At 32.1% G+C, this 13,938-nt stretch overlaps 1 protein-coding gene across 4 annotated transcripts in view; it reads left to right on the plus strand.

Moving 5' to 3' along the window:
- Positions 1-13,938, plus strand: part of Ae2 (anion exchange protein Ae2) — a 306,359-nt gene that overhangs the window by 245,240 nt on the left and 47,181 nt on the right. The window contains exon 1 of one of the 4 annotated variants that reach the window (XM_089646041.1): positions 9,546-10,266. The exons of the other annotated variants lie outside the window; for them this stretch is intronic. Coding sequence (XP_089502167.1) covers positions 10,175-10,266 — 92 coding nt within the window. The 5' untranslated portion in view covers positions 9,546-10,174. Of the gene's footprint in view, positions 1-9,545; positions 10,267-13,938 lie in introns of those variants that run through there. 4 annotated transcript variants of the gene reach the window in all.

Genomic DNA, 13,938 nt, shown 5'->3' on the forward strand with positions numbered 1-13,938 from the left:
GACTTGTGGGAAAAACGCTATAAAGTTTTGAATACTAAAAAATCTGGTATTAAACGTTTATAAGCAAATTTTATCGGCTTACCTCACACTGAATCATCAATGCCAGGTACATTAAGGATGTTGCTATCATCCATGATGTCTAAAGCACCTTTTTGCTCCTGTCTACGACGAATCCTGCCTTCTTTAGTTTGTTTCTCAGCTTCCTGCTCTGCTCGGGTTATACGTATGGTCGGGTAGGGATTAAAATCCGACAGGTATAAAAATACTCGTAACTTCGTCAATTTTGCTCCAATCAACTTGAAATTTGAACAAAATATTCTTAACATATTAAGCATTTATTTAAAAAAAAATTTAAAAAAAAATGCAAAAAATTTTTTTTTAAAACCCTAGCCCCCCCTTAACTGATCAAAAATATACCAGACTAAAGATGAATGTAATTGAAACGGACCGGTTTGATAAAATAAAAAAGGTATATACTCATTTCAAAATAATTTTTTTAAAGACGTTGTTGATTTTCGGTTTTCACGAAAAAATCATAAAGCAATTTTTATTCGTCGATTTGTATCTTCGCAAATTAAGTGACAAGGTTAAATAATATTGATTTAGTTTTGTATTACTATGTACTGCGGTAACAAGTGGCGTGCATTGCTCTACGACCAAATTAAGGATATTCGTAGTGTGTCAAGTTAGGATGTGATTTGTACATTGAATGTTTGAAAATTATTACATTATTTAATTTAACCTTTACCAACTTTCGATGGTCGTGGTCAACTGAATAATTAATCGAACAATGTAATATATTTCTGTTTCTTTTTTCTTGTTGGACAAGAATTTAAACCTTTATGAACTACACAATACTGACGGGTGTGACTTATTATTGTTTTATAGAATTTCAATTACAATCTGCTCCACCTTTCAGGAGTAACTAAGCCGCCCCATTTGAATTTCATCACGCCCTTTATCAAGAGCATCAAATTGCCCTGAAATGTTACTATTGTTTACCTTGGGGTTGTAGTTATCTTTTTAATAGTCATGTACAGTACAAGAACCTCGTGTTATATTCTTAATTGTTAATTGATCTCACTCCTGCTGCCAGTTTGCCATAATCCTTAAATCGGGGGTTTTTAAATAAGTACTGCTTTCGGTAGTACAGGGCCGGCACTGAGCCAAATTGCACATGATGCTAGTAAAAATTTGAAGGGCGTTAGGTATTAGGTATTACCAGCATCTTGGCGCCTTGACTGCTTGGCGTCTTGGCAAGTCGGAGCCCGGAGCGGACTGCCCTAAATCCGTCTTAGCAGGGCCAACCCTGTGTAAATGTAGATACTCCACCCAATGTTTTTATTTTTGTCGGATGTTTTGAAAACATTTTGTTCCTGGAAACGCGCCTTATAATGCAGTGCAGCTATAATCCTGCGAAAGTGTTATATTATAATTTAAGAAACGTGCAAAAGGAGTTTAAGAAAAGAAATTCTTGAAGGAAGTAGAGTTAATGAAAATAACTACGAGGCGTATCCAGAAAGTAAGTGTAATCTGTTCAAAGAAAACTTTAAGTTGTATTGTAGAGAAAACTGGAAGAATTATTTACCTGATAAGTTTAAAAGTTCTTCAAGTGACGGTGATTCCAGCTGCTGCTAATGATTATGTAGCATTTAGTTATGGATTAAATTTAAGTTCAATCACCATTTCAGAAAACAAAAAAAATCTACGAAATGTAATGTAATGTCATCGTAATGGGTACTGTTGATGTTTACGATATATTACTTATAGAATATGATTACGCCCTTGAGGTGATTTTTCACAAAAACGGCGCTCTACAAATTATCCAATTATTATTATTATTACAGATTTTCACGTCTAAACGTAATATATTAAATAATTTTTAGATTATTGATTTGTGTTACGCTACCTCCTTTTTTAGCCAATGTTTCGGACAGCATTACAGAGTTCATCATCACTGGACAATGCAATGTTGGCCGAAACGTCGGCTTAAGAATGAGGTAGCGTAACACGGTATAATACCTAAAAAATCTCCAAAGTGTCTCCTTGTTTTTACTCAAATCAACAACTTTAATAATAATAAGTTCTGTAAATAAAATACAGACCTTTCATTTATTAATTTTCACAGCAACATTGATATTTACATCAAATGAATTAATTCTTGGAATAACTTGGAATAACTCATTATACAAGACTTCTTTAAAAACTTCCTTATGCAAGGGTTATTTTTAATCTTTTGATAAATAGCACAGGGCCAATGCCCTATGGCAATGCCAGGGCATTGGCCCTGTGCTATTTATCAAAAGATTAAAAATAATTTTTTTCCTGTTTATTGAAACAGTTTTGTTGTTATTTAAAATCATTACATCTCACCTAGAATTACATGTATATCTACTATAAATTATTTCACCGTGAATTGAAATGTCCAGTTGAGTTTGGGAGCCAACTCTGGTCTGAGGTTTCGAGATTATATATTTTTAAATACTTTTTTATTTCGATTTGTTTTCATGAATGAATGCATGTACATCTTGAAATGACAATTAACCCACTTCCAGATATCTGATCTAGCTGAAGCTCTTTAGATAGACTCGGCGTCGATGACAATGTATTCTAATCATTTAATAATATCTATGAAATCCAAACTTATCTATTCAAATCTCACATGGCATACGGGTTTTAATACTTAATTAATCATCTAAGATTTAATTGTAATGTCATGTAGAATGACCTCCCGAAGTTTGTGCATTTTACCCTCGGACACCCTGTATAACGCTTCACCCGATTCTGCAAGAGTGACAGTGGTCTATCTTCAGAAACTCAATCGTAGACCGCGTGGACATCAAAGTGTAATAATAATAATATAATAGTCTGCATTATATGTTTATATACTGCTATAGAGCTGTTCCCGAGACCTCGGTTTCCCCGATCGTGACAATGAAAGACCGATCCAATATTGGCACTCGCTGCCAAAAAACTGACATACCGACGAGCAGTGTATAATTTTCCCCGGCACTACTATCTTACATTCGCAGATAAATGTTGGATTCTCTATCAAGTTCTGATTTATAAATAGAAATAATTATTATCATTTTGTCTGTCCAATCCGGTATAATCTCCATCGTCACGTGGAAGAATCGCTTTCGTAAGAGGTAATATAAACATTTCTTTCTACTAGGTGTGTAATTTTGATTGTAGTCGTATTATTAAAACTAGTAGTTCTTTGAACAATTCCTGTATCTCGCGTCCAAAATGGTTTTTTACGAATTTACTCCTATTTAATAAATAAATCCAAAAATTCCTTCGAAATAATTAGTACTTTCTTAAATAACTATTTACATAATTAGAAACCATTCAGAAAGGTGTGTTCTTACCATAATACTGAAAATGCTAATAAGAAAGCATAAACACGATGACTTCGCATTTGAAAATAGAATCTTTACTGAACCATTACAACGGCCGGGAAGGTACAAATAAATTTACAGACAGACGAAATGCAAAACGAGTTAAAACGGAGCTTTGCTAGGCTCAGCCAATACATTTTTTTGTATTTTATCCATTTAATGTCGCACCGATCTTTCAATACTTTCCGAAAATGATCTTGTGTGACTTTTGGGATATTTTACCCATCCTGCTCACGGCAGATGATTATTTAAACATCGAAACCCGTATGCCATGTGAGATTTAAATTAATTAAAATATATGATTATTTTTTATTGTTATCAAGTTTAATTTATAGACTCCAAGTTTTTTTTATATATCACAAATATTCCATTTATGAAAAGCAGTTTACGTATAAACCAGTTCTACTGTGTAAATATTATTACGCGTAACAGCTGTTTCGCCTTCTGTGAGATTAAATTCTCGATCGCGGTCCAAACCTAAACTATTTCGAGTTGGCAATGTGTGAATGCGGTGCGATGCAGACCACCGAACATGGGGTTAAATAATGCCCGCTGCATTCATTCCCCGGCGGGATTGATAAGGTCCACAGTGTGATGCCTGAGACCCTAACCTAGACGTCCCCCCTGACTCCCACAACTAAAGAAGAAGAACATTTCCTCTCCATTATCGTTGTGTTGCGATTTACGAAAAATCAAAATTATGAATTTTTTTTTTGCAAATAGTAAGTTATGATTTGCTTATCATTTTCAGACTTTTCATGCACTTTATTAGGCGTCTAGATACTTTTGCAGCAGTCTAAAATCTCAAAAAAATTGTATAATTCATTACAACTACATGAAGTACGCGAATGTGATATTTGGTTCGACGAACCGTAATAACGGATTACTCTATGAACCGTTAACTCTGCCAAATCGGATTCCTCTGCTTGAACAAGTGAGACCCATGATTTACCTACGGAAAACTAGAGATACATTGGCCCGGTATATCAGTCGGTCCGTATCCTCGCTATGTGCGACATTCCTCGCTCAAATTTCATCGAGCTAAATCGGCTGCTCAAGCCTTGGTAAGCCGTAGAATAGTTCACTTTTTAGACAAAAATGTCAAATATAACGTTTACGTAAGTAATTCCGAACTTCCATCTCATCGAAATTTACGTAAATTGCCTAATTTTTTCAGTTTGGACTATTATATTCATCGAGCGATGAAGGATTTTTATGTTAAAATTACTAATATTGAGATAGACTAGATTGCTGGACAGGGCATGGTTTTTAACGGTTTATTGGTAATTATTTCATGAACATTGAGAATTTTAATTACTATTTAAAATTAGTATTCTTACATATAGCACCACGCTGATCAGTGGGGAACTTTATAAAAAAACAACTCGTAAATCAAACCCGCCTACAACATTTGATATTTTGAAAGCTCAGGATCTCAATCTCAGGAAATAAAGAAGCATATTCCTCTATTAAAATTATATACAATACGTGTAATATTTCAACATTATTCGGCATTCCAACCAAGTCGAGCTTAAAATCAACTGATATACGGGGAATACACGGATTGAATTAAACACGTGTCAAGTGTATGTATGCTCCAACCTTCTCAGTGGGCTTATATCACCACATATCATGATTAATTGGTGATTTATCGTGTAAGATGTGATGTGCGTCAAATATATTGAGCATCTGTGACCTCATCTATCCCGAATGCTTAATCAGTGAACGAATTATTCCTGCAAACCACCGAGTGACAAAGCAAAAGCTCTTCGAAAAAAAATTTGTTAACTCAAAAAATATGTTTATGTAAGTTTAATTTATCAATTTGGAATAGAAATGATTACATCTACATAATAATCATTTTTCAAATAAATTTTTGGCTACCTCATATCAAATTGACATCACTTAAATGGTTTATTTCCACCTCCTGTCACAAAAATATCAAATTGGCCCTTGTGGGTTTCTTTGAACATACTAAAAACTTCTTACAGTATTATTGTACATTAGTAAAACTAACAGTAAAACTGATACCTAACCAAATAATCACCACAAATACCTGCATGTTAAATTGTATAATCCAGGACGAGTTACCGATCCTGAACATAATTCATCAAAACATTCGAAGTATTAACAAAAACTTCGAAGATTTCACTGTGCTGATAAATGAATTATATTTAGAACCTGACTTATTAATCCTTACAGAATTTTGGATAAATTCCTCAACAAATGTGCATAAAAACATCAACAACTACAAAGTCTTCAATACTAAACTTCACAAACATCAAAAGGATGGAGTAATTGTATATTGTAAAAATAAGATGGAATGCAAAATAGAAGAAATCGAACTACAAGACGCAAACTGTTTGAAAGTAAAACTCGATCAAGCTACATGCATCTTCGCTATCTACAGATACTCTTCATCTACAAATTTGTCACCATTTCTTGAATCACTAGACTCCATTCTACTTCAAGAACGAAACATCAGGAACTAGTTCATCATAGGGTATATCAACATTAACATACTGGATACTGGAAGGCAACATCCACAAACACAGGAATACCAATTACTCCTCCTCTCCCACTGGATGACTGCCGCTATAAAGGAACCAACAAGAGTGGATCACAAAATGAATAAATCAATCCCCTCACAAACCTGACGAATAGACTATAACGAACTAAAAAATTCACTACAAACTGAAACCTGGGAATTGATATATAAAGCTGAAGACCTTTTTGAAGATTTATTAAACTATTGCAATTAAAAATACATAACCACACCTCCATAAAAACTTACACATATTCACACAATAAAACTATCAAAAAAACATGGATCACACCTAGCCTACTAAAATGTATAAGAAAAAGAGACAAGATCCATCAGCAAGTAAAAAACTATCCATACGACCTTTCCCTAAAACTATTTTACAAAAATTATAAAAACATCTGCTCCAATCTCACTAAATCGGCCAAACAAAATTATTACAGATCTAAAATACATCAATCCAATAATAATCCAAAACTAACCTGGCAAATAATTAAATAAATCACCTACACAAATCAAAACAAAGCAAACCCATTGGAAGAAATCAACACAGAGAACGGTACACTCTCACTCAACAAAAACGTACATAAACTAATTAACTACACAAACAATTTTTTTGCAAACATCATAAAATAACCAAACCCCAACACTATAACCCGAAAATAAATAAACACCCAAATCCACAAAGGTTTAAATTTGCTCTAAAACAAATCACTAAACAAGAACTAATACTAATATTTTCTAAATTCAAACCAACATCTTCATCTGGTAGTGATGAAATCACAATGAAAACATTAAAATTTATACAATATTACAGAACCGATACTCTTTCTAATAAACAAATCTATTAAGGAAAGCAGATTTCCATCACAACTCAAAATAGGGACTATTACACCAATCTTTAAATCAGGAAATCGTACAGATATCAATACCTACAGACCAATCACAATTCTGAACACATTATCTAAAATCTTAGAAATAGCAGTTAAAACTCAACTCGTCGATTACCTAGAATCAAATAAACTATTATCACCAAAACAATTTGGTTTCAAAAAAAATCTAGGAACATCCAACGCAGCCTTAGTAATTGAATATATTAAAAATTCTCTAGATTCACATAAAAAATGCATTTGAGTATTTCCCGACCTTTCTAAAGCCTTCGACACAATAAATCACTCACATCTTTTTGAAAAACTAGAGAACATAGGGATCACTGATAATGAACTGATATTCCTTAAAAGCTACATGGGAAATAGAAATCAAACTGTGAAACTTAACAACATAACCAGTGAGTGTATTGATGTCAAATTCGGGGTGCCTCAAGGAAGTATTCTGGGTCCGATTCTGTTCTTAGAAAAAAAAGAAAACCTTAACTTGAAAATTCATAGCCCGCATCACTTAAATGAGCATTGTAATTGTCCCTCATTAGAAAACGTTGGCCATATAGCGTATTTGGGTCTAAAAATAGATGGAAATTTAAAATGGACCAATCACATTAGCTATTTAGATAATAAAATTAAAAAACTAAGATATTTTTTCAAAACTATTAGGAATGTGCTCATTAAAAAAGACTTAATCAAAATCTACATGGCTCTCTGCCTATCACTGTTAGAATACGGTATTATCGGATGGGGCAGTGCAAATAAAAATATGCTAAATCCACGAATTAAAACTCAAAAAGCCATAATGAAAATTATACTGAAAGTTCCTGTAAGAACTAGCACTGACGAAATTTTCACCAATCTTAACATCATGTCAATTAAACAACTATATTCTAAAACTATACTAATTTATATTCATAAGTACAAAACCCAAGAAATAACAACAAACACGTACAATAGAAACACTAGATCTCATGGTCAAAAACTTATCCGACAAATAACTACTAATACAACTTTTGGGCAAAAAAGCTTCTTATATCATAGTATTAAACTCTACAATAAAATACCACTCTCACTCAAAAACCTCAACATTTAAATCTCAAATAAAAAGCTGGATTTTTTTTTTTTATTTTTTTTTTTTATTGAATAAATATTTAATACATAATATCAACAAACAAGTCCTGCTAAGCCGATTGAATTGGCTTGTCAACAGGTGCTTAAAGTTAGTTTCAAATACATTTTTTAAAGTTATAATTTACATCTTATATCTACAGAATTAACAATTTTTTTAATACAATTTTTCATACATATTAAAATAAATATTTTTTTTCCGATAGCCAATTTTTCACCATATATTTAACCTTATTCATAGATTTACATTGCTTTATAGTGTCAGGTAATAAATTAAATATCTTCGGTATGTTGTATTCAAACGTTCTCTGTCCGTATTTAATATAGTGAGATCTGAAATAGAAAATTTACTGAAATCAAACACAGACTAAAACAGAATCAACTGAACTATACCAAAAAGCACTATCTTACATATTTTAATTATTAAAAAAAAAAATTATACTACATGATATATGTTCATAATTAAATTCATATGTAACTTTGTTGGAATATTAATTTTCTTATAATTAAATTAAACATAAAATGTAAATGAAATCCTCAGCACGGGAGATCCCAGTGAGGATATCATTATATCTATTTGTTGCAAAAAAAAAAGATAATAGAACACGTATTATTATTATTATTATTGTTAACTTCTGCGTTCGTTTATTTCACCCACAGTCAAGTGAATATTAATAAATAATTTGAAATAGGATATAATATGTTGTTATATGGACCATATGATTTTTTATCATAATTTATCTGGACATACTAAATAGATATAAGTTTTGAATGGAATAATTAATAAATTAAGCTTGAAGCAATATAAGTGATAGTTTACGCGTGCTCTGTCATCAAAGTGTAAGAGAATTTCATAGCACGGTTGTATAACATGCTGAAACCTTAAATCATCTCCTTCGTATTTGACTGCCCAGAAAGTCCTGGATTATAATAACTAGTAGTTATGTGAACAGACCTCGCGTTCATATAATATATTTCTTATTTTCTCTTCAAAATCGAAAACCAACATTTTCTCCGAACTTATATAAGTATAAGTAGATAGTTTAATACTTACATACTTAATCACAATCCAAAAAATAAGCGTGGCCTAGATCGAATTCGAAGCTTCGTGAATAAAAAATACATGGATGATTAAAATATGAACACCGATAACTGTGCAATATTATATTTTCACAATTATCGGGATGGGGTAAGTATACCAAATAATGAATAATCGACCACGTGTAATGTGTAAATACTCTAAACATCAATGTGGCTAGTTAAGTAGGTATATCAACATAAATATTCAGTCCAAATATTGCCTAATAATGATAGTGATAAAATTGAATCCATTATAATCCATTCTGTATTGTGCTTGAAAGACAATGTGTATTGAATTAATTACACTTCATTTATGTGTATTTTATCTAAACGGAATAATATTTAATGAATAATCCGCTTTATTCTCTTAATCCTCAACGCCAACAAAAAGATTTATATTTTGAAGACATTATTTTCGTAGTTAATTCCAAAGAAATACACGAAATCATAACTTGCTTGCGTAATTAGTAAAATCAAATAAGAAAATAACACTTGCGAGTTGCGTTGAACAAAAACCCTTCAGATTTGTTATTTATTACTCGCCTCTGCCGTGTGCAAAATTTACTCGTACAACGAATAAGCCATTTGTACACTCCGTTCAAACAGAACTATCCAAATAATAGCTGGGAGCCGCGTGGATAGTGTAATAAACGCGGGCTAAAAGTCCTTAGTTTTTCATTTACGAGCCGACTATTTGCCGCGGGAAAATATGGCGCTTAGCGTCCTCGCAGAGCGGCCCCGGCGAGGCCCGGCCTCGTCTCCCTCACTGCAGAGAGCGCACTTGTGACGCCGACGCCCGCTGCAAGCCAGTTCGGGTAGTTCGCTCGCCCTGGCAACTTGCTGTGCCGTTCAACAAGCGCGCTCTGATCTGCTCTGCTTTATTTCTCTTCACTTTTTTTAAATAATGACTGTCGTCGAAGGGTTCTAGTGACGCCTTTCCGCAATTTTATTATGTTTTCAGACTTGGGTCCTCTTTACTGGAAGACATAATTTCTTTTTAAACTTTGACTATCCCTTAAGAAATTTATTATAAAAATACTGATAAATTTTCTCGTGAAGTAAATATGTGTGCATAATTTTGGAAACAAGTTAATTTATGATTTCTTTTTATCTGTGAGTCGAACATTAAAATAACCAAGATGCCTTTAGACTTTGATGATGCGTCAAAGGCATTCGATTTCGAGGATTCCCCCCTGCCACTGCGTAGGCAGGACGATTTGGCGGGAGAACGGTAAGTGTCCCACTGTGACATTATTTTTTGTCGTGAAATATGAAAGTATAGCATTATTGGTAAACTTTTGCTTCCGTTTTTCTTAAAATATAAGCATAACATATTCCAAATCGAAACTTTTCATTTTTAGACATTATGACATGGAAAATATTATATTTGCGGATTAAACAGAGGCTTGCTTTTATTTTCAAGAATTATGTTTTTTCCGGAGTAAAAAGTTTGCGGTTTGTATTTGTTCAGATTTTTTACTTTAATTTTCAGCTTTATATGTAAGAGAAACTGAATAGTAGGTATCTTGGGTCCTTTCTGAAAGAGTAGCTTAAGGACAATTTATGTTAACAAAGATCGTACAAAAAAAGTATACTTACTTAGATTTTTTTTCTGATAATATTAATATCCTGCTTGCATCTTCTGATCTCGCAAACTCGCGAAAAACTGTAAACTTGCCTGCTACCTATGATTCTGACCTGCTTTTATATAATTATTAATGTAATTGGAGCATTTGGAGCAAATACTTTCTATATGTGTGTTATAAAAGCAAATAGTTTATATATTTGTATTTTGAAGGCAAATAGCTTATACATTTGTGTTATAAAAGCAAACAGTTTATAGATTTGTGTTATAAAAGCTCTTAATTAGACATAGTGATATATATATAAGTGTGATTATTTATATTGAGTTTAGTGAAACAGCCAGAGCCAAACCCCTCAAGCCAAAAGTATTGTAAATTGTACTAGCAAGCGAATATCTTTATTTAAGTCACACGTTAAAATGTTCAATTTTTAATTATACTCCAGTAAATTACACAACTGCTAAACAACCATTTTCGTGTGGTAAACTGTTGTTTATCTGTCTTGTACATTCTAAAACACGTTTATTATTAAGGAGTTATTGATTAGTGGTTAAAGCGTTTCGGTTCGCATACAGGCGTCGCGGGTGGAATCCTATGCTGGCCAAGTCCTCCATCGTCGAACAAGCTTTCCCACCTATAATGATAGTAGTAGAAGATGTTCAAATAATGAAATATATAAACACCTTAAAAATTTGTATCGTGACAAAAAATGTACAAAACAATATTTAAAGTAAAATCATTTTACCGCTAGTGAAAAAGATTTTTGCTGTCGTTAATGGTTGGAAATTTGTACTCATTTTTAATAAATTGCATTCACGTGATCTGGATTTATTTTACGGTACCAAACTAAAAAGGATATAGTACGTATATGGTCTGTTTTCCATTTTCAACATTGGAAATTTAATTTAGAACGGAGAGCTGTCATGGATCGAGAATTTTAAACGACTTTTGTCAGGTGAAACATTTAGCTCAACAAAGTTCCGCAAAGTAAATTCCATCATAATATATATTGAGCTTTTATCAAATTATACTGCCTAAAATTAGATAAAAAATGGATTTTGATTAAATGGTGTTTAAACCCAAACAAAGCAAACTAACGAGTATACTAGTCCATAGTCTATAGAGTTTGTACGTAAGTCATCGACAATCCACCTCTTCCTTCTCACATGTCTTATATGATAACGAAAAAACCAGATGTTAGTAGAACGTTGACGTCACATAAGCCTTTTTCTGGTACTAGCATAGCCTTAATAAATTGTAATAAAGAAGAGAAAAATAAAATGCCAGTAATTATTACTTATTTATTTATTTATACTGGGTTTTTACAGACGATCTCACTTACGTGAGAACAATCCAGTTATAAAAACTCAGCTTACATACAAATACACATACAAAGACACATTAATTTTCATATACCTAAATAAAGATTAAAATATAAAACAAATTAAAATTAAAATTAAAAATATATATGTAATACAAATATTACAGAAAAGTAAGAGACGCAAGTAATACATAATATAATCAGTGCAACATATTATTTAATAATAGCAAATTTTTTTTTCTGAATCCATATAAATTATCAACAAAAATATCAACTTCAGCACACTCAATCTTACTATACGGTCGACACATTTGGGTCAGAGGGCTAAAATAGGCGATATTATTTTTGAAAATATTCAGGTGAAAAATGCTACGGTGTCTTAAACAATGGGAATTATTACGATTTACGTTTATTATATAGTATATTTATATTTTCTCTGAGTGTGTTGTCTAGGTGTTGAGAAATTTATTATATTTTAATAAATAAATCAGTTAAAATAAATTCAAAAGTGAGTACCTATTAAAATTAAATGTTAATTGCTTAATTCATTTTTCATTCGGAGAAAAATACGCTTTGCTAATTTATTAAGAATCTCTTCAAATTTGTGGTAGTCCTATTGAAAACGGGATTGCAGGCCTTTAACGAATGAATTAACAGGTTGTTTAGAAAACCTGTTAATTCATTCCGATTTTAACAGGAATAACAATACTTTGAAGAGATTTTTAATAAATTGGCAATACTCATGTTTCTCCATGTATGGCCGGTTGGAAGTTACGTAATAACCACTTAACACGTAATAATAAATAATTTTATTATTTTTAACCTTTACGTAGGTACTTGAAGGTAAAAATCTTTTAAAAGGAGATCTCTAGGACTGGGACTCTACATCTCAGATGGTAGTTATTGCCTAAGGTTTTAACCGAACACAACCACCTTTGCGCAGCTGGCTATCATTAAGTTATGCAAAACGATAAAAGAGCTATGAGTCTAAGAGTACAATTATGAGCGTAAGCCAAACACAATTTTTTTACAGCCCTTTCTTAAAAGCTTGTTGATTATAAAATGTTATGGCGATCAAGGAGGGGGAGGGGGTAGTAATTTCGTTGGAATCAGATAATTAGTATGTAATATCTTAAAAAATGCAAACGTATTTCCCCCCTACAGTGCGTGAGGATCAGAGATGTGCTTTATTTCAAATAAATTCATTTCAAATGGAAATGCAAAATGCAAAATGGGTATTTTCCATTTTGCATTTTAAATGCTTTTCTAAAAACCATTTTGCATTTTGCATTTTAAATGCTTTTCTCGATGCATTTTCCATTTTAAATGCTTTTTTGCAACATTCTTCCTACTATCTCCACTCATCTTTTTTTCATAAACACCAAATATCAGTCGGTCCTCAACCTCGCTATGAGAGATAATTTACATTTGTCAAGTTGCTCCCTGGTAGGAGCCCTGGCAATTGAGTGATACCATTACAAAAAATACTGATTCAAATACTGAACATGGAGCCATGACGCTGTAATTTTAAATGTTAGATAGCAGTTTCTATGTTTTTACGTTGGCAACATTAGACCCGCGCAAATTTTTTGTGGTTTCATAATCTGAAGTCGTGGTGTTTTTGGATTTACCATCATGTAATATGTTTGTTCTACATTGATGTCCATTATTAAATGACAAAATTTTTGTTATTTGTTTTTGGGGTGTTATGCCGTGTTGCGCTAACTCATTATTTAGCGCAACACGGCATAACACCCCAAAACAAATAACAAAAATACTTTTGGCCGTGAAAATCTTAAATCATATTAAATGACAAAATTGTTTAAAAATTATATAATTATTTTAATTGTTTGACCTGAGAAACCATTTTGCATTTTCAATGAATTTTGAAAATAGGTATTTTGCATTTTGCATTTGAAATGCTTTTCTAAAAACCATTTTGCATTTTGCATTTTCAAATGGAAAAGTTTTGACCCATTTCCATTTTGCATTTCAAATG

Source organism: Hesperophylax consimilis, chromosome 23 (assembly GCF_061612785.1).
Source record: "Hesperophylax consimilis isolate HC1 chromosome 23, BYU_Hcon_1.0, whole genome shotgun sequence".
NCBI classification, from domain to species: Eukaryota; Metazoa; Arthropoda; class Insecta; order Trichoptera; family Limnephilidae; genus Hesperophylax; species Hesperophylax consimilis.